Source organism: Labeo rohita, chromosome 14, assembly GCF_022985175.1.
Source record: "Labeo rohita strain BAU-BD-2019 chromosome 14, IGBB_LRoh.1.0, whole genome shotgun sequence".
In the NCBI taxonomy this organism is placed as follows: Eukaryota; Metazoa; Chordata; class Actinopteri; order Cypriniformes; family Cyprinidae; genus Labeo; species Labeo rohita.
The window spans coordinates 11,312,846-11,333,970 of NC_066882.1; the positions used below are offsets into that span (position 1 = coordinate 11,312,846).

A 21,125-nucleotide genomic window follows, 5' to 3' on the forward strand; every position below is an offset into this window, starting at 1 on the left:
TCTGGTGTGCCTAATACCTGTGCCAGGGCCATCATCAGGGGGTCGACCCACATCGCTGTCCGGGCTCCTCGCTAGGTCCAGTACAGGGGGTTTTCACCTGCACACAAGAGTTGAATTCAATAAAATACTAAATACTTAAGTCCTTTTCATGTTTATTTTACCTAAATTAATACAAAAAATGAACAGTTGTGCAGCAACAAGAAGTAAAGTAGCCTAATATATCTGTCTACACTTGACAGAGCATATTTTTCACTCAGTAAATTTATTAAAGATATGATGTAAAAGATATTTTAGGATATATAGTCTGTGTAGTGGCCTGTGTAGAAATATTTTAGAGCCAGCCACTTTATTGAGTGAAGTTAGCCTATATATATATTAAGCAAAAAGTTGTTACTCAATAGAAAAGTATGCCCAATACTGCCTGAGAGAAATATATTTTAATTACACGAATGTCCTTAAATTATAAATTCATAATAAAAAATATTTTTGAATAAATTCATGAAATAGATTAAACAGGTAGCGTACATTCCGGGCAAACTGTATAAGTAGTTGCTGTTAATAAGCAGTACAGACAAGTTTTAGCAACTTATTGTTTACACCCCATGACGATTTCTGACGCATCGACGCATGCGCAGATTTGAATCATCTGGCGGGTCTTTCTGCTAAATATTTGCTCACAACATTAGCCATCTTCTTAAAGATTTCTTCGCAGTTTGCCTATATAAGGACTGCCACATACAAGGCGCAATGGTCGAGGGTCCAGGATGCACTTTAAATGGAGAGAAGATTCGTGCAAGAGTTCAAAAAGGACAGAAAGTTTTAGACATGCGAGAAAACGAAACCAATAAATCAGTAAGTGCATGACAGTTCACCTGACAATACAGCAGTCCTGCGTAAATAACACGCATATGAATATTTATTTGTCTTATTTATTTTTTTCAGTCAGATAACAGTACCAGGAGCTCATTCCAGTGCTTTATGGGCTGTGAGTTTACAGGGGTGGAGACCTTGGGGAAAGAGCTCTTCATGTATTTTGGCTTCAGAGCTCTGAGGTTTGTTGGAAGAAAAAATACAAACGAATTGAATGAGGGCAGATTAATACATGCAATTTCTGCTTTCTGTTTTAAATGATCGTTTTATGACGTGATTTGTGAGTAGTCCTGGACCAAATGTAAGTTTCTTTCCCTATGAAGGAGATTGAAAATTTCTGGCTTGCTTCCCAGAGCCCTGTTTAGATTTGAAAAGCACTGAAGTCATGAAATTATGTTCGGATTTATGGTCACATTAAGTTGCTGACTGCATTTTTGGACATCTTAAAGGGCAAGTGACAGTATAGGAAAGACGTCAGTTTAATGTTAAATAGTTGTCATTCAGATTTGTAAGGTTGCGAATGTAAAATATTTAGACAATATTCACAGAATGAATTTCAGAACGTAAATATCTATAGAGTGTTTTCACACTCGTCATCAGTCGGCCATATTGGTGGCGCTGAACGTAAACAATGCCACTGAACCAAACAAAACTCACATATTTTGCTGATTATTGCAGCTGAAAATGATCAATTATTGTCATGTTTTGGGCTGTACTAATCTGGGAAAAACATTTGAAGTACTATAGACTGCCAAAAGTTATAACAAACAAGGAGAAGAGTGCAAAAAACTGACTGAGGAACAAAAGGCGTTTGTGGTTGCCCAAACTGTACCAGGATTTCCAGGGCAAGAATCTTTCGTGAAACAACATTCATGTCTGTTCTTATCATTACCGGTCAGGTAGGTGAAATATTAGGCTAATATCTTAATTAATACTGCTTGTATCTTTACCATACTTAAACCCTTACCATACTGCACCCTTTCCTGCTTACGAAGTCCTTCTCCATATGATTTAGGAGCTTCCACACATTTCCATGTTTTAGACAGCATAAATTAGCAGAACAACGTATTCAGTTGTACATTAACCGTGCAATCCATGCTGTTGTTTACATCCGAGTATCGCCAATATGGCCACGCATCTGGGTAACCACTCTATAATGAATATGTTTTTTAGTTGTGCTTTAAAATATTTAATGGGCTAGATATTGTTCTTTGTGAATGCTGGAGGAGTTTGCTCTCTATTAAGCCAGCATGATTAGCATCAGTCTGTCCTTTGAGAGAAACTGTCTGTGTGATTGATGAAGTAGCAAATGTTACTAGCTATTATCTTTTGGGGCTCAAAGTGGTTTAAATCTATAAACTTGACATACAAATGAAAATCCAGTGCAGATATCACTGAAAATCCTTATTGTGTAATCACATATGACTTGAAAGGTCATGAAAAGGTCAGAGAAATTCACTGGTAAAATAATAGGGAAAATGTTTTAACTGCATATTAAATGTGTTTTGATTTAGATTGCACTTCGGCATGAATGGTTCCATGAGGATAAACCCCCTGGCGAAAGACTTGAAAGGAAAACCCCCAACGCTGGTTATTCAGCTTACCAATGATGCTGTGTGTTTCTTTGACACAACTGTAGAAATCAGGTAACGCTTCTTCTAATAGCTTGGATTATAGTTATATATAACTTCCATTTCATTCTTGAGTATTCTAGGACAAGTATTACATTTAATCCTGGATTAAATTGCATGTTCATTGAAACTCTTTCCAAGTCAAGCACTTTATCCAAATGTACATCTGAGAGGTCAGCTCATCAAATGCAAGTCTTAAGCATGCAACTTCCCTGTCGCAGAAATGCTCGCTATGCTGGATTAAATTCCAGACTATCATAACTCAGCGTGATCCAGACAGCCTGACTCTTTTCATTTTTACACTGAGCCTTCAAAGATTCTGACTCCTCAGGGAATAATAATTCTGTTTGCTTCCCCTAGACTCTCAGAGGACTGTGAGCAGAGAGTAAGAGCCATGGAGACTCTCGATATCTGTTCGCCCAAGTTTAGTTTCTCCCAGGCGGTGGAAGCTGTAAAGAGAGAAAGGGAGAGAATGCTCTGTGATGTTCTGTTGGATCAGGCTGTCTTACCTGGTGTAGGAAACATAATTAAAAACGAAGCGCTCTTCGACAGTGGCCTTAACCCGGCTGTCAAGGTACGGTTTGCTTTGTGCAGTACCTACACAAAAAAGTCAATATCGCTGTTGCATGGTACAGTTGAATGGATGTTTTACACCTTGTTTAAAATATTTGTGGAGTGTTATTTTTCATTTAATTCTCCTGTGTTTTTAAAGGTCAGACAGTTGACAGGTGAACAAGTTCAACATCTTGTGAAGATGACACGAGATTTCACACTCCTATTTTATAAGGTATTTTCTACTCTCTATTTTATACGTTTTATGTCACATTTGCGTTAAATTTTATTTCTGTGCTTTTCAAAACAGTGTCGAAAGAATGGATCCCCGCTTTACAAGCATTACAAGGTGTATAAGCGTCCAAACTGTGGCCAATGTAGTGGAACTGTCACCGTCTGTCGACTGGGAGACAATGGTAGGATGACATACTACTGTCAGCGCTGTCAAACAGGTGATCCAAGTGAAGTGAACATCAGGTGAGCTGCATCTCCTCTCGTAGCTACTTGTTAATATACAGCCCATTTTACAAAATTGGTTTAAACTTTTGTCCCACAACCAAAAAACACATTTAAAAAGCCTTTAAGAATTCAAATCTCAGATGTTTACTAAGATCCTATTATCTGTTGAAACCCACAATAATATTTAAAATATCAGTTAGCTTAATATATATAGAGTTGAAAAAATCTGTGAAAATGTGAATAATTTGAACAAAATAGAAGAGATCATACAAAATGCATGTTATTTTTGATTTAGTACGGTCCTGAGTAAGATATTTTACATAAGATGTTTACATATAGTCCACAAGACCAAAAAATAGCTGAAATTATTAAAATAACCCCCTTCAAAAGTTTGTGAACCCCTGGTTCTTAATACTGTGTGTGGTTACCTGGATGATCTACGACGATGATCTTGTTCTGAACAGTTAAACTAAGCACTGTTCTTCAGGAAAATCTTCCAGGTCCTGAGGATTCTTCAGTTTTTCAGCATCCTTTGCATATTTGAACCCTTTCCAGCATTGAATATATTTTTTTTAAAGATTTGTTTTTGCCTTTATTAGGATAGGACAGATCATAGCTGACAGGAAACGAAGTGGGAGAGAGAGAAGGGGGTGGGATCGGGAAAGGTTCTCTAACTGGGATTCGCAATGGCACTGTATGTCGTGCGCTGCCCACAAGGCTATTGGCGCCGACTTGAATGTATGATTTTGAGATCCATCTTTTCACACTGAGGACAACTGAGGGACTCAAACACAACTATTAAAAAAAAAGATTCAAACATTCACTAATGCATTAAGAGCCGGGGGGTGAAAACTTTTGAACAGGATGAAGATGGTCAAATTTTTCTTATTGTGTTGAAATATCATTTTTTCCCATTTAGTACTGTCCTTCAGAAGCAACAGAATACTTGCAGATACTTGCATGTTTCCCGGAAGACAAATTACAATTTACCCTGATATTCAAATTCAAAAAATTTTATTCCCCGGCTCTTGATGCATTGTGTTTCCTTCTGGAGCATCAGTTAATGTTTGAACCTTTTTTAAATAGTTGTGTTTGAGTCCTTCAATTGTCCTTAGTGTGAAAAGATAGTTCTCAAAATCATAGTCACTGCTAAATCTTATCTAGTTTCCAGACTTATCCAGATTTTCAATTTGACAGTAAACTCCCAACTCGTAATAGTCTGATTGGATGGGCTTATCAAGGAGAAACAAGCAGCAACGATCATGTGGCAAAACAAGAGGAGGAAGAGTGGGCATGTTCCCTTTGCACTCTAATCAACCGACCAATTAACAAGTATTGTGATGCTTGTATGAGCCCTAGACCAGAAGGTAAGTTTTGGAAACATGTATTAGTGCAGAGTGAACATTTTCAAGTATAGTTCATATCTAACTCAACCTCTTTTTTTTTCAGTACCCAAAGAGCCCACAAAGCTGGAACATTCACCTTTGAGTCGAGACCTGATCCGCTACCCCTGCAACAGTTTTAGCAAACCCCTGCAGGAAATAAAGATGAATCGCAAGGCTGCATTTGGGACCACCACTCTAGTCCTATCCAGCCTCGGTGCAAAACCTGACTCTCCTTCAAGTCCCGCCATTAACCAGGCACACACACTGGAGACAATGAGGGGTCTGAGCACGCACGGCAACTGGCACTGGAAGAGTCCCAGTAATGCCATGAGTGGGATGCAATTCAAAGGCAATGAGCCCTATAAGAGAGAATCTCTAGCAGACCACAGTCAGCCTAACAAGAGAATGAAAACCACGAATGGAGAACTTTCTGGAGGAAGTATGCGGCACGTCAGCTCCTCAAGGTGAGTGAGTACAGTTAGTGTTTCGCCTATGGCGAGATGTATTAGTGAAATACTGATAATTTTATTCAATATTATACAGTTGAGGTCAAAGGTTTACATACACCTTGCAGAATCTGCAATCTGTTAATTATTTTACCAAAATAAGAGGGATGATACAAAATGCATGTTATTTTTTTTATTTAGTACTAACCTGAGTAAGATATTTCACATAAAATACTGTACATATAGTCCACAAAAGAAAATAATAGTATAGCTAATTTATAAAAATGACCCCATTCAAAAGTTTGCATATGCTTGACTCATATGCAACTATTACAGAAGGTTCAAACACTCACTGATGCTCCAGTAGAAATGCATTAAGAGCTGGGGGTGAAAACTTTTGAACAAAATGATTTTTCTTATTTTGCCCAAATATCATATATATTTATATCATATTATTAATAAATTCTGACCATTTTTGATTTTGAATAACAGAATCTTGTCTTACCACAAATAAGCAGGAGCACACAGAGTAATGACACACCCCTACCCACAACCCCCTGCTGCAAAAGTCATCACCGACCATGCACCCTGAGGGTGGTCAATAAGGAAGGAGAAAACAAAGGAAGGCAGTTCTACACCTGCTCCCTGCCCAGAGAGACTCAGTGTAACTTCTTTGAGGTAAGAAACTATGAACTTGAATTTGGAAACCTATGTAAAATTGAACCATAAATTTAAAGTTAGAAATGTAAACTAGAATTGGTTGTTTGTACACATATCAACTCTGATTTTTGCAACAGTGGGCAGACCTGCATTTTCCCATGTGTCATCATGGCAAACGGACTGTTATGAAGACTGTTCTAAAACTGGGACCGAATAATGGCCGCAACTTCTACACATGCCCAGTTAAAATGGGCAAGCAATGTAATTTCTTCCAGTGGGCTGAGAAAGGCCCTGGCATCTCAATTCTGCCTGGCTGCTGAATGCATGAGTTGGAATAACAACATTTGAATGCTTTTGAAGCAATGCTTGCTTTTTAATGTTGAGATGATGAAAATGTAAGTGTGTGCTTTATCATTGTAAATCTTTAATGTATATATTAAAATAAACACTTTCCAATTTCCATCTTTTCCTTTGGTTTCAGTGGAAACGTAACATTGCAAGTTATAAACATTTCAGAGATCTAGATTTTTTAAATAAATTAAAAGTTTATTTCTTTAAAAGTAGTGCAAAGTGAACATTGATCATAAGGCGTATGGCAATCAATAATTAATTTAAAAACTTTTTTAAAAATCTGTAAACATAAAAAACAAAACGCTTGTAATTCAAATGCAGTCCACCTTGTGCACCTGAGATTGGTTTGTCTGTGCGTTAGCCACCATGAAGGAGAACTGGCTAAACTCAGGAAGCTTGTTACAAGCAGCACCTTTACACAAAAAAAGGGTTTTGACAATAAATTCCATTATTATTGTTATTCATTTTTAGTACACAAAATGTTTAAAGAAACATTAGATATTAGCATTTTCTCACCATATCCACCAGTAGTATTGGCACAAATCATTGCTCCAAAAAAATCAGGGTAGTGCTTCTTGATTCTGGAGATGGCCGTCTCACAGGCAACAGTGGGTTGGGCTCCATTTCTCATTAATTCAACAGCTAGAAAACTTTCAAGGGAAACAAGCCTTCAATTAGAGTTTTCAGTAGAATCACACGTTTTTAATTTGTCAAGGCAGTACATACAGTTGAAGTCAGACGTTTACATACACCTTGCAGAATCTGAATAATGTTATTTTACCAAAATAAGAGGGATCATACAAAATGCATGTTATTTATTTAGTACTGACCTGAATAAGATATTTCACATGAAAGATGTTTACATATATTCTACAAGAGAAAAAAAATAGTTGAATTTATAAAAATGACCCCGTTTAAAATTTACATACACTTGATTCTAAATACTGTGTTGTTAACTGGTCCACAACTGTTTTTGTTTCGTTTTTTTGTTTAGTGATAGTTGTTCATGAGTCCCTTGTTTATTACAGAAGGTTTAAAAGCTTATTGATGCTTCAGAAGGAAACACGATGCATTTAGAGCCGAGGGGTGAAAACTTTTTAAATTTGAAGATCAGGGTAAACTTAACTTATTTTGTCTTCTGGGAAACATGTAAATATTTTCTGTAGCTTCTGAAGGGCAGTACTAAATGAAAAAAACATGATATTTAGGCAAAATAAGAAAAATGTACACCCCTGGCTCTTAATGCATCGTGTTTCCTTCTGAAACATCAGTGAGTGTTTGAACCTTCTGTAATAGTGGCGAGTTCCTCAGTTGTCCTCAGTGTGAAAAGATGGCTCTCAAAATCATAGTTATTGTTGGAAAGGGTTCAAATACACAGAAATGCTGAGAAACCAAAGAATTTGTGTGACCTGAAGGACTTCTTTGAAGAACAGTGGGCAGTTTAACTGTTCAGGACAAACAAGGGACTCATGAACATCCATCAATAAAAAAAGCATCAAGTGTATGTAAACTTTTGAACAGGGTCATTTTTATAAATTCATCCATTATTTTCTCTTGTCGACTATATGTAAACTTCTTTTATGTGAAATAACTTATTCAGGTCATTACTAAATAAAAAACAACATGTATTTTGTATGATCCCTCTTATTCTGATAAAATAATTAACATTTTGCAGATTCTGCAAGGTGTATGCAAACTTTTGACTTAAACGGTATGAAGCGATCTCTCAAGGTAATTACCTAGGAAGGAAACGCATCATGATGTCTCCATCCCCTGTGCCGGCCGCTCCCCCCACTTTGCTGTCGGCATAAGCCCCAGCTCCAGCCACTGGCGAATCACCTACACGGCTACAGATCAGCATGCCGTGATTACTTTACTACATCTCTATTACTACATCTCTATTGACATGGGACTGGAAACCTATTTCTGTCAATAAAACTAAAATCTCAGTGAACAAGGTTCTTGAGGTTCTGTTTTTCGTTGTTTTAAACGCTCATGCATTCTGGCTTCAACAGGACAGCTGAGACATACTATACTGACAGGCTGTCATACTCACCCTGGTATCTTATGTGTTGCTCCATTAGTGGACGTTGCAGCAGCCACCTGTCCGTTCTTACCAATCGCAACCATTCCTAATGAGAATTTATGGTAAGAATGTAACTCTAAGATCATATGCATCAATGAATTGAATCAAGCAATGATTTTCAAATATGTCCTCAAGGCATTGGGCCCATTTATCATGCTTCCTTTTCATGATGCAAATTAAAACGAATGAGTTTGGTACTCTGTGGACAAAGTCCACGGTTGCAATCAGAAAAATACATTTGCACTTACAGATTTCTTTACTTTTTGTCTAAAGACTAGTGCTGTCAAAATTAGAATGTTAACACAGGAAATTAATTTTTTCAGTTTAACAGCATTAAAAATATTTAACGCAGAGGCGGGGCTAGGTTTGGCCACGCCACTTACAACTGCTGCTTGTCCATTTTCTTCCTGACAAGACGTGCGTTTATTTACTCGCAGAATGTTTTTATGATCAAATGAAATGGGAGACTTTTCAGATGCGCACTCTAACTTCACTTCAGCGACAGGGGCTAGTCAAACCAGCGTGGGAAAGGTACAGGTGACGAGGGAGCTTCAATAGGACAACAGTGAACTGCAGTCAGGCCATATATCAGTAAATACAAATTTACTCGTCCTGTCAGCCATTATACTGTATTCACAGCATGCGCACTTCAATTGCATGCACAAATGCGTCAGCAAGTGCTTTAACCTGTATCATTTCGTATTAAAGCGCAAATTAAACTATGAGCGTGCATGTCACATTCGCGTCACGTTCGGCAGCGGCAGCTCTTAAAGTAATAGCAGCCAAATAACATAATAAGCTGCTGTGATGTCTATTAATCAAAAAACAAAAGAAAAAAGGAACTCAATTACTTTTGTAGCTTTAAGGATTCATCTGTATTTAATTTAGTATTTAGTGTTTGATAACTTTATTTAATTTCTGTATATTTCCTACTTGCTGAAATGGGTTTATGTAAAGATTGTTTTGTTCATTTAAATTAGAAGTTATTTTTTTATAAGTCTAAGAAATGTTAAAATTGATAGCTCCCAATTATATTGTAATGCTGAATGACTATAGTAGAAAAGAACAATTTCCTAGAGACATTAATATTGGTATGAATGATGCTCGCCTTCAGTCATAAAAAAAAAAAAAATGTCTTTATGTTGTTTCTACATTATTTGAAGATTAAATGTAAAATGATTGCAATATAAAAGTATATTTAAAACGTTAAGGTTAGGTGGGATTACTTGCAATTAATTTCAGAAAAAAATGTGCATTTTTTTTTTTTTATTTTAGTTTATCAATTAACAGTTCTACAAAAGACTGATCATTTTTTGTATTATTTCGAAAATATGTCATGACTTGCAATAAATAAAAATCAACAGTTACCAATTGTGTCGTGAGAACTGGGATCAAAAGCTTTCTTCTGATTTTTTGGCCTCCACAGCTTGGCTTTGGGCTTGTACGGCCCACATGATCCCGAAGGGTCTGGGAAAACATTCTGTAAAATAAAAAAACAAAACAAACACAACTGATTATGCTTTCAATTACGCTTTGATCTGGGACACAGAACAACGTTGTTTTTTTACGACTTTAAAGCTTTAAAATCAGAATTACATGGCAAGGCTATCCATTTTTCATGTTGCTCTCTGATTTGCTTTATCCACCTTAAAGTTTTCTGGGGAAAGATTCTGATTTTTGAAGTTTTGATTAACTTGGCCAACAATCCTTACAGTTTAATCGGAGTATGGAAATAAAAAACAAAATAAATAATGTATTCAGAGCATTGTTTCGGATATTTCCATAGGGCTTTGATTGTGCCAATAGCAGAATGTTGGTATCAACCATTGTATTCTTCATAAATCTCACTATGCATTATTCATTGCTTCACTGTGCATATTTTCTTGTCAGTGATTACACTGATATCCTTCCAAAACTTCTCAGCAAAGTCTGCACGGATTGAGGAAAACACAACTGTCGGCTTCTCACTGTATACTTTATAAGATTCGTAATGCACAAAGAATTCCGATTCTAACCGTAACATTGACTGACACTTTATTTTATTTATTTATAGCTAAAAAATCTTTCAAAGGTGTTCGGTACATTTGAAGTATATTGAAACGGTTTATCTGCCGCAGATCATCTACTAAACCCACGTTTGAAGTTGCCAGAGGTGCTTACGAACTTAAAAGGTAAACCCTGGAGTGATGATTACACCGAGGTTCCTGGTTTTTGGGGACTCACCTTTCTATAGTTGGGTTGACAATTCTTTTGCAACCACTGGGAGAAAACAGTTATTGATTTGTTAGTTGACAACTCCTCAGACATGAAGCCCATGTTTTGAGCAAAGATTGTGGCTGCATGAAGACAGAAAAAAAAAAAAAGTATTTTTTTTTTTATAGTATTCTCCAATTCTACTAAACTTCATATAGCAAGGAGATTTGAACAAACGGAATCATATAGTAGCAGTGATTTGAAATAAGAGCAAAATGGAGCAGCGGGAGACTGACTCAGCCTATTGTAATGTGGATGTTACGCAGCCACGCATAGAGAAAGAATGCTGTTTTAGAACTCAATAATTCCTTTTAATTAAGAGAACAGATGGAATTAATAGAACGGCACAGCATTATAAATTAAATAACAAAATGTAAAATGCTGTATACTTTAAACTGATATCAAATCTGTCCAGACCTCCAGTGTCGGCACATAATTTTGAAAAAATAAATAGTTGAAGAGAGCTTTTTGTTATTCAAATCACTCCCTCTGTGAACACATTTTTACCTAATCTGATGTACTGTAAACAACAACTGAACTTCTTGACCACTGATTAGACATGAAGTGACCATTGAGTGCATGTTTCCTACCTGACTCGCCCACTAAAAAGGTGTGCTCTGTGTATTCCATCACCGCTCGGGCGACACCCACAGCATTTTTGACCCTGTGTAGGTTTGCAACTGCCCCTACTTCCATTGTGTCTCTAAACACAAGACAAACAGCAAACAAAAACGCAAATGATATTTAGCATGTTGGTTTTAGAGGGAACAGAAAGGTCTTTTACCATATAAGATGATGCATAGATGTATAAAATGGAAGAATAATTACAATCAGTCTTTCGTAGACCATAATTAGCAACGTTACTCACATCAGGGTATCTACTGTTAAAAAGCCTTATGTTAGGACTTACTATGTGAGCACTAAACTACTTATAGTTATACAAATAATATTTTCAAAAGCTTTTTGTGCACAGATTTTATGTACAGGTTTAAACAGTAACTATGCAAACTATAATAACAAACACAAAAAAGCCAAACTGTATAATTAGTTGCAGATTTTGGCATGATGTATTTATTTTATAGTTACAGTGACATGCTGGGCATTGTTATTTTAGTATAACAGAGATATGATTGTAGTTTTTGTTGAGTTTGATTTTTTTTTATTGTCTCACTATCAATAAGCAGCAAATTAAGAGTTTATTGAGGGGAAATTCTTAGTTAATAGTTAACGTGTGTTTACTAATCTAAAGTCGTACTGTCTTTTTGTTGTTAGTCTATATAGTTATTATTATTATTATTTATTTGAGTTTTTTGTTATTTTAGTAGGCTACATCAAGTTAAATTAAATAAAAAAGAAAAATTGTGCTTCGGAAAATCTGAAGTAACACAAGTTTAAGTTCTTTTATGTTTTATTTTATTTCAGTTAACATTATTTCAAGTAATAAAAATGATGTTTTAGAAAAGTAAAGAAACAAAAAGTTTAGTTAAACTAAACTATAATAAAAACATTATAAGTAACTAAAGGCCATAAGTGACTGAAATGTTCTGCTTAAGTTATGTCATATTGTGTGTGTGTGTGTCTTATTTAAACATTTATTTTTATAAAAATACGATATATTTAAATTGTTAATCTATACCAAATTACATTATTTTGTCAAAAGTTTTTGAAGTTTTAAAAATTCTTTTTTGCTCACAAAGCCTGCATTTATTTGATACAGCAAAAGCAGTAAAATTCTAGAATATTTTTACTATTTAAAATAACTGCTTTCTACTTTTTAAAATGTAATTTATTCCTGTGATCAAAACTACATTTTTAGCATCATTACTCAAGTCTTCAGTGTCACATGATCCTTCAGAAATCATTCTAATATGCTGATTCTATTATTTACATTTTTATTATTTTATTATCAATATTTAAAACAGCTGAGTACATTTTTTTTCCAGGATTCTTTGATGAATAGAGATCCAAAGATCAGCATTTATCTTTTAGATAAACGCTGATCTTTGGATCTCTATTCATCAAATATTTGTAACATTATTACAAATATTTGATGAATAGAGATCCAAAGATCAGCGTTTATCTAAAGAAGAAATGATAGAAAGTAATCCTTTTATTCAGCAAGGATGCTTTAAATTGATCAAAAGTGATGATACAGACATTTATAATGTTACAAAAGATTTCTATTTCAGATAAATGCTGTTCTTCTGACCTTTCTATTCATCAAAGAAACCTGAAAAAAATATACTCAGCTGTTTTTAACATATTAATAATAAAAGTTTTTTAAGCAGCAAATCAGGATATTAGAATGATGAGGATCATTTGACTGGAGTAATTATGCTAAAAAAAAAAAAAAAAAAAAAAAAAAAAAAAATTAAATCACAAGAATTAATTACATTTTAAATTATATTCAAATAGAAAATAGTTATTTTAAATAACAAAAATATTTCACAAACTGTATAAATGAAATACCTGTAGGCCTAACGTTACATAATCACGAATGTTGTCCTTTTTTAGGTGATTGATTCATATTATTGGGTGAATGTCTGGTTAAGCACACTGATACGTAGTATTCTTACCCATTCATGATCATTGCGTCCAGGGTCGTTTCTCCGCGCTCATCCGGACTCCCACCGAACCCCACGCTGCCATCGCACTGATCGACCTCACACTGCGCGCAGCCCGTCTCCACCGCATCCAGAACCGAGCCGCCCCTCTGCAGCGTACTCCAGGCTACAGAGAGAAACCACAGAAGTTTAAAGCAGCTATTACTCAAAGCCGATAAACGGTGTGGTAACGGTTAGTGTATCACCTGCGTTAGCTGCATTCTCAAAATGCCAAGTGTTAATCACCAAAGGCAGCGCAGCTTGATTAAGAGGAAACAAACAAATAATGACAAATACTCTTTGAATCATATTACAACTCTCAGGATCAACTCTGAGTGTATATTTGCGTCGGAGTGTAATATCAGAACGCCCTGGTCTCATACAACTACTCACTTCCGTGTTTTGTCACATGATGGTACTGTGCTAATGAATATTTAAAGTGACCGCGTAGTCACGAATAGTTAAGTAAATATGGTTGTATTTTGAGACAACAAATTGGTTTGAATTCGATCTGATTTTTCATTTTTATGTCGTAGGGGTTGAGTTTTATCAAAACTAAACATTTTAAACCTTTTGTTTCTTATCAAGGAGACAACAGTGTTGTGGTAGAGCATGTCTGAGATGTGAGAAAATTCAAAATTAAGGTAATACCGCTTGGTAACAGATTGTGTATGTGTGTGTGTGTACTTGTTTTTGCTACATTGTGGAGACCAAATGTCCCCACAAGGATAGTAAAACCTGAAATTTTTGACATTGTGGGGACTGGCCTGTGGTCCCCACAATATTAAAAAATGATTAAAAATAGTAAATGGTGTTTATCTGAAAGTGTAACGATGCAAACATGTTTTCTGTGAGGGCTAGGTTTAGGGTTAGGGTTGGGTTAGGGGATAGACAATATCGTTTAGTCAGTATATAATCTATAGAAGTCTATAGAAAGTCCCCACAATTCACAAAAACAAACGTGTGTGTGTGTGTGTGTGTTTCCAATCACATTGTAATTCTGTCAAATTAAACTAAAAATTAAGCTATTATTTCACAGTTTGCATTTAAGACATAAAAATGAAATTAGCCTAGCATTCGGTATGGAAAACAAATGACATCATTCTTCTGAGATGTGTGTATTCACACAAAACAAACTAGTGTGAGAGTGAAAATTGTGTTTTAAGAGATTCATTACTCTTTATAGACTTCATACACTAAAAATGCTTGGTGAAATATGGACAAACTGGGCAAAAAAATTATTTAACTCAACTATTGTTTAAAAATGAGATTAAATATAAATAATAATAATAATAATAATAATAAATAAAAAAATAAATATTAAAAATAGGTTGTAAATTAAAAATCAGACACATAATTACTAGAGGCATTAACAATAATCAATTAATAATCATTTTTTTAAGTGTATTATTTAATCATTATTTATTCAACTTATTATAAATGTTCATTTTTTGAACATATTAATAAATGTTCATTTCCAACCTATTTTGGGTTTATTTTAAGAAAGAAATATAGACATTTTTAAGCAATAGTTGAGTTAAATATAACTACCAAGAAGGTTGGGTTAAACATTTAACCCAACCACTGGGTTTGTCCATATTTTACACAGTGCTATTTTTTTTTTTTTTTTTTAACCCAGCATTTTTTATAGTGTAAATGTTCATTTATTGAACATATTAATAAATGTTAATTTTCAACCTATATTTAAGCAATAGTTACAACTACCCAGAAGGCAGCATTGTATGAAGTAAAAGTTTATAAGGGCTTTTAGTCATGTTGCGTTGCATAGATTTATTTATTTTTTATTTATTTATTTTATTTTATTTTTGTTTTTTAATATTTTTATTACTATTTCTAGTAGAGTAAAATAGTCAGGTTCTGTAAGTAAAAATTCAATTTAATTTCTCCATAGGGGAACTGATTTTTAACAACCTGTAAGCCATTAAAGATAGAAATAATAAACAAGACTTAAAAATAAACAATATACATGTTAATATATACACATACAATGATTTGACCGGTCAGGTTCTCATCAGGCAAAACCCCCCTACTTATGATTCTGCAAAGGACAAAGGAATCGCCTTTAATCAGAGAATTAAAACAGCAAATCATTCTAAAAAAAAAAAAAAAAAAAACACTGTAAATTACATTATGGAGTCAAAAAATGTTTCAGTGTAAGCAGGCACTGTTGCATTTTATACAGGTACCGACTGGCAAGAAACAAAGCTGTAATGTACAGTAGCTAAAGACAGTTGGCTCAATTGAGTCCTACATTGTTCATCACATGGGTCTTAGTCACCTGGTTAAATAAAGCAAAGTATATATTACAGTAAATCCTGTAGGAACCTAAGCACAGAAACTCTGCCAAAAATAGGATGAAAAGAGGCACAATTATGTGGCTTGCCCTCTTATATGCTAAACATGACAGCAGTAGTACATACAGTACCGGTTTTGACAAAGTATTGCTCGAACCAGAGAAGGAATGCAAAGACATTGAATTTGCCGTTACATTATTCATAGAAGGAGTATACAGTTTTATAGCATATTTTATTCATGGATTTGCCCTCATACAATAATGCCTTATAAAAGAGTCTGCATGCAACAAAAGGCTGTGCTGGAGTTTAGAGAAGGACAGCTCTGAAAGGCCAATAGAAAGAGTTATTAAATACACAGAGAGCAGGGGTAGATCTAACACTACAAACTTAAAGTGACAAAAGCAGAAACTCTACTATTACAGAGCCGAACAGCAATTTCTTTATGGTAATAATGTCATGTCTGTAGGGTTACCATCAATATATACCAAACAAACAAATAAAAAGACCTGTCTCATAATAGAGGAAATAAGCACTGTCCTAGAATATTATAAACATGGTTAACATCTAATATGTTTGGAGTTTGGACACTCAATCAAAATAAAATTTATGTTTGCAAGGGAAATATCCCTTGACGCACTGGAGTCCGTTTCTGAATGGAGAACACTTAGCAACATACATAATGCTGAAAGCATCCCACATCCTTAGAATGCATTCAGAACACACTGATTCAAACTCTTTGCCATGAAAAATGACAGCCATTGATTTGTACAATAAAGTCTGAAGATGAATGCATGATATCTATCTTTTTTTCATCCCTATGCTCTTCCATTTTCTATGTTTAGAGTATACATCTGTTTTAGTTAGTTCTGGTCCATTTGTGTTTATTTATTCTCGTTATAATTAGTGTTACTTTAGTATTATTATTTTATATCATGGTTTATATTATAGTAATTATACCATTATAGTATTTATTCATTTTAAATTAGCTTTTATATTTATATTTTCAGTTTTTGTTATGTTTTAGTGATTTTGTTTCCTTTTGTCAGGTTTATTATATATATTTTATTATTATATATATTATAAGATAATTGCGACTTTATCTCGCAATTCTGACTTTTTTCTCAGAATTGTGATATATAAACTTTCAAATTCGAGCTACAAAGTCAAAATTGTGAGATGTAAACTCGAAAAGATGTAAAATTACAATTCTGACTTTATAATTTGCAATTGCAAGTTACTGAGTCAGAATTGTGAGATACAAACTCAAACATGCCAGATTTTTTTCCGCTCAGAATTGGAGTTTATAGCCCAAAATTCTGAGAAAAAAAGTCAGAATTGCGAGATAAAAACTCACATTTGCTGGTAAAAAAAAAAAAAAAAAAATTGTGAGTTATCATTGTAATTTTTACTTTAGTTCTTGCAATTGTGAGTTTATAACATGCAATTCTGAGTATCTCCTAATTCTGACTTTATAACTTGCAATTGCCAGTTTATATCCCACAACTCTGAGAAAAAAGGCCAGAATTGGCAGAAATAAACTCACATTTGTGAGGAAAAAAGTCTGAGTTGCAAATTATCTTGCAATTTTGACTTTATTTTTTGCAATTGTGAGTTTGTCACGCAATTCTGAGAAAAAAATCAGAATTGCGAGTTTGTATCTTGCAATTCTGACTTTGTATCTCCTAATTCTGGCTTTATAACTCGCAATTGCCAGTTTATATCCCACAACTCTGAGAAGAAAGGACAGAATTGGCAGAAATAAATAAAGTCAAAATTGCAAGATAATTTGCAACTTAGAATTCTGCAAGTCAGAATTGGCAGAAATAACCTCACATTTGCGAGGAAAAAAAGTCTGAGTTGCAAATTATTTTGCAATTTTGACTTTATTTTTTGCAATTGTGAGTTTATATCCCACAATTCTGAGAAAAAAAAAAAAAAAGCCAGAATTGCCAGATTTAAGAAAAAAATAAATAAAAAATCTGAATTGCGAGCTATCTTGCAATTTTGACTTTCTCACAATTTTGAGTTTATATCATGCAATCCTGACTCTATATCTTGCAATTCTGATTTTATAACTCGCATTTGCGAGTTTTCATCCCACAGTTCAGAGAAAAAAGTCAGAATTGCGTCAAAAAAAGTAAGAATTAAGAGAAAAAAGTCTGAATTGCGAGTTTTCTTGCAATTTTGACGTAATTTCTCAAAAATGCAAGTTTATATCTCGCTATTCTGACTTTATAACTCACAATTGTGAGTTTATATCTCACAATTCCAAGAAAAAAAGTCATAATTGCGAGTTTATATCACACAATTCTGAGAAAAAAAATTCTGAATTATTAGATAAGTTGCAATTCCCCTTTTTTTTTTTTTAAGTTTGAACTTTTTTTTTTTTTTTAAATATATTTAAATTTTATTTTATCTAAGCCTTATTCCAGTTAACACAAACAGTTTTAATAGTTTTAGCTTTCGTTAACAATAACATAGTTCTTGTTGGTCTTAAAGGGTGAAATAATTATGATTTCCTCTTAGGGATCAATTAAATTCTGTTTTTCCTTATCTTATGGTCTAATGAGTGGTACTTGAGTAAAAACCAAAAATATTACAAATGTATTTACTAATGAAGGCAAAGATAGCTCTGAAATCTTACCAAAATACAATAAGATTGCAAGTGCACTGGATAACTTGCACTGGAATATGGTTATTATATACTACAAAGACATGCTTCCGTATGTTTTTAAACAAAAAGTCAAACAGATGGCAGAATGTGTTTATTAAGGTGTCAGACTTTGAAAATAAATTTGAATTTCATGAAGTTCTTTTTAAAGTGATTTAAAAGATTGGAGTCGGTCAAAACTCACGCTGAGTAAAACTCCAGGTGAGGTGGCACTAAATAACACAGCAGTCACCTGATGAATGGGGAAATTTGCAATCAAATTTTAATATTTGGCATAGGAATTAACATTTAGCAATGACAGATCTGTCATCAGAGGATCTCAAATGTTATAAACAAAGGTTTGGTAACTGTACTGCCCTCACCAAAAAAATGTGTCTATATAAGGGTCTTTTAAATTAATGCCAATCATATGCTAATAACAAAGTTAATTATACAAATTCTGCAGGTAGCTTGAGGCATGCATTTGTCTATTTTTAGGCCAGATAGCAATTAAATTTTTGCTTGAAAGTGGGATTTCCACATGTCCAAATGTCACATAATAGGAAAAAATCACTGTCCCTCAGTTCAAAAAAGGATTTAACAGATTGTGACCTACTTTTATAAAGAATATTTTTTTCAATTATAAATATTTTGAGTTGTTAGTCTTGTATACAAACAAAGATAAGTAGATTTTATATGATTTTACATATATATATATATATATATATATATATGTATGTATATATGTATGTATATATAGTGTTATGAAACTTACTGTATGCTGTATGCATGATATTCAGAATATTTTGGAATATTTTATATTTTTTCAGGCCAAAAACATTCAAAGCAAAGCTTTGAACATGAAATGACACAAAATAGGTGTCAACATGATGTAAATAGGTGTCAAACATGTAGCATAATGTGAGATTAAATATGCTTTATAGGGATAAAGCATGCATCTAAAGCCATTCTGACATCAATATATAGTGTCTTTATGCAACATTTACCATGGCTGTCAGCAGTAAATTAAGCAAATCCTGTATATTTTAAAGAAGACTCTACAGTACAGTTGAAATTAGATTATGTTACTTGGGTATTACATGGAGATCACATTAAAACTCTGTGTTCTGACAAAATGTGGTATTTTTCAAGTAAATAATCCTGAAAGAAATGGAATATTAGTTTATGCATCTCTGTGTGTTCTTTCAAACCATGTTTCTCTAGAAATGTGAGAGATAAAAATGTATATTCATTCTTATTCAGATCATGCAATGATAATGAACCAGTGTACACCACTGGGAGATGTGTGTATAACATCAGATACTTTAAGAAGCTCTGAAACTTGTAAAAATGTAAAAGTAAAAAATCAGGAGTGAGAGGGAACACTTTTAATCCAGTATGTGCAGGATAAAAAGAAAAATGGACAAACATAATAGCGAAAAGACAAACAAAACAGCAATTTATTCATGAGAGACGATGCTCAAATATTTTCCCACAGGTGTCCAGTATGAGCAGACAGTTGCAGTCTGCCTACCACAACTTTACATTCATCCAGTGAAGAGTGTCTGGGGCAATTCAAGTCTCTTAGAGGACCTAAAGGTCAGTCACTGAAGCTATTGCACCAGTGATGCCACATATATAGCCACCCTGTCTTGTCCGTGTCAGCTGTCCAGTCAGGGACTGTGATTTCTGCTTTGAACAGGAAGCTAACCCTGGAGCAGCTTCATTTTTCAGCTGTATATCTATGTTCATTCCTGGCCAACTCCCAGCAACTACCATTAATGTGGAATGAATGCCTCCGGCAAAACTCGAGCTACCAGAATTATGGGTCTGAGTTTACCAGCATGCATCCATCTCTGCTGCATAAGCAAGAAAAAGAAAGACTTCCAGAGCCTAGCACAGAGGCTGGAGATGGGTTGATTGAATTGGAGCATCCACACAAAATTCGCTGTTTTCTCAGAAAAAAATAAAATTTCATACTGGATGAAGATCTCAGGATAAACATCATTTTCTTGTCTTTCTTTCTTTCTTTTTTTTCCCCAAAAGATCTTTTTCTTTCTGACAATGCAACAACTGAATCATATTTCTTAGACTGTTCTAAATAAATCACTTTTTAAGATGTTTTTTTAACTTCAAACCACTGTTTCCAGCCAAAATATGAGCCCCTAACCCGTAATAATACTTTCTCCAGTGGGAAAGTCCATCCCCAGTTGTCCTCTAACAATAAAATCGACCAACATATGTGACCCTGGACCACAAAAGCAGTCATAAGGGTCAATTTTTTTTAAAACTGAGATTTATATGTCATCTGAAAGTTGAATAAATTAGCTTTCCATTGATGTATGATTTGTTAGAATAGGATAATCTTGGCAACTATTTGAGATCTGGAATCTAAGGTTGCAAAAAATGAAAATACTGAGAAAACTGCCTTTAAAGTTGTCCAAATGTTGTCCAAATGAAGTTAATTGACTTTTTTTCAAAAATTAAGTTTTGTGATGTATTTACGGAAAGAATTTTACTAAATACCTTCATGGACCATGATCTTTACTTAATATCCTAATGATTTTTGACGCATACAATGTATTTTTTGCTATTGCTACAAATATACCCGTGCTACTTAAAACTAGTTTTGTGGTCCAGGGTCATGTTTGTTTAGAACAGTTTTCACTTGGTGTTTGATCTTTGCATATTTCTCTCCTGATTCAGACAAGACGGCTTTTTCACTTGAGAAAACAATATTATGGACATAGCACTTGTATTTTTTTGTTTCACTTCACAGGACATTAATTGATGCACTAGAGTCGTTTGGATTACTTGTAAATTATTGTGACGTTTTTGTCAGCTGTCTGAACTATCATTCTGAT

The 21,125-nt window shown here is 34.1% G+C and overlaps 2 protein-coding genes across 3 annotated transcripts; one reads left to right on the plus strand and one right to left on the minus strand.

The window, feature by feature from the left end:
• The first annotated feature begins 612 nt into the window (after positions 1–612).
• neil3 (nei-like DNA glycosylase 3) lies at positions 613–6,361 on the plus strand. 2 transcript variants are annotated; one of them, XM_051127975.1, is made up of 10 exons: positions 613–852; positions 943–1,052; positions 2,385–2,516; positions 2,862–3,075; positions 3,214–3,288; positions 3,364–3,530; positions 4,710–4,879; positions 4,962–5,361; positions 5,859–6,021; positions 6,141–6,361. In XM_051127975.1, exons 1-10 carry the CDS (start codon positions 748–750, stop codon positions 6,321–6,323), a joined length of 1,719 nt encoding a protein of 572 aa, XP_050983932.1. In that variant the 5' UTR covers positions 613–747; the 3' UTR covers positions 6,324–6,361. The 2 variants fall into 2 exon arrangements, with proteins under 2 accessions (XP_050983932.1, XP_050983933.1); XM_051127976.1 differs by having other exon boundaries at positions 5,862–6,021.
• On the minus strand, positions 6,319–13,694 carry aga (aspartylglucosaminidase). Its single transcript, XM_051127977.1, has 9 exons — positions 13,503–13,694; positions 13,270–13,423; positions 11,284–11,396; positions 10,664–10,776; positions 9,809–9,920; positions 8,411–8,486; positions 8,094–8,201; positions 6,871–7,004; positions 6,319–6,766 (listed from the first exon to the last, which is right to left on the minus strand). The coding sequence occupies exons 1-9, from the start codon at positions 13,675–13,677 to the stop codon at positions 6,666–6,668; spliced, it is 1,086 nt and encodes a 361-aa protein (XP_050983934.1). The 5' UTR covers positions 13,678–13,694; the 3' UTR covers positions 6,319–6,665.
• Positions 13,695–21,125: the final 7,431 nt, after the last annotated feature.

Excerpts from the sequence above, each read along its gene's own strand:
- neil3 (XM_051127975.1), top strand. The coding sequence starts at position 748 with ATGGTCGAGGGTCCAGGATGCACTTTAAATGGAGAGAAGATTCGTGCA. Across the intron at positions 1,053-2,384 it reads TTTGGCTTCAGAGCTCTGAG|ATTGCACTTCGGCATGAATG; the intron begins GTTTGTTGGAAG and ends GTTTTGATTTAG. Across the intron at positions 2,517-2,861 it reads GACACAACTGTAGAAATCAG|ACTCTCAGAGGACTGTGAGC; the intron begins GTAACGCTTCTT and ends TGCTTCCCCTAG.
- aga (XM_051127977.1), bottom strand. The coding sequence starts at position 13,677 with ATGAGACCAGGGCGTTCTGATATTACACTCCGACGCAAATATACACTC. Across the intron at positions 11,397-13,269 it reads GACGCAATGATCATGAATGG|AGACACAATGGAAGTAGGGG; the intron begins GTAAGAATACTA and ends TCTTGTGTTTAG. Across the intron at positions 7,005-8,093 it reads ATGATGCGTTTCCTTCCTAG|TTTTCTAGCTGTTGAATTAA; the intron begins GTAATTACCTTG and ends TTCCCTTGAAAG.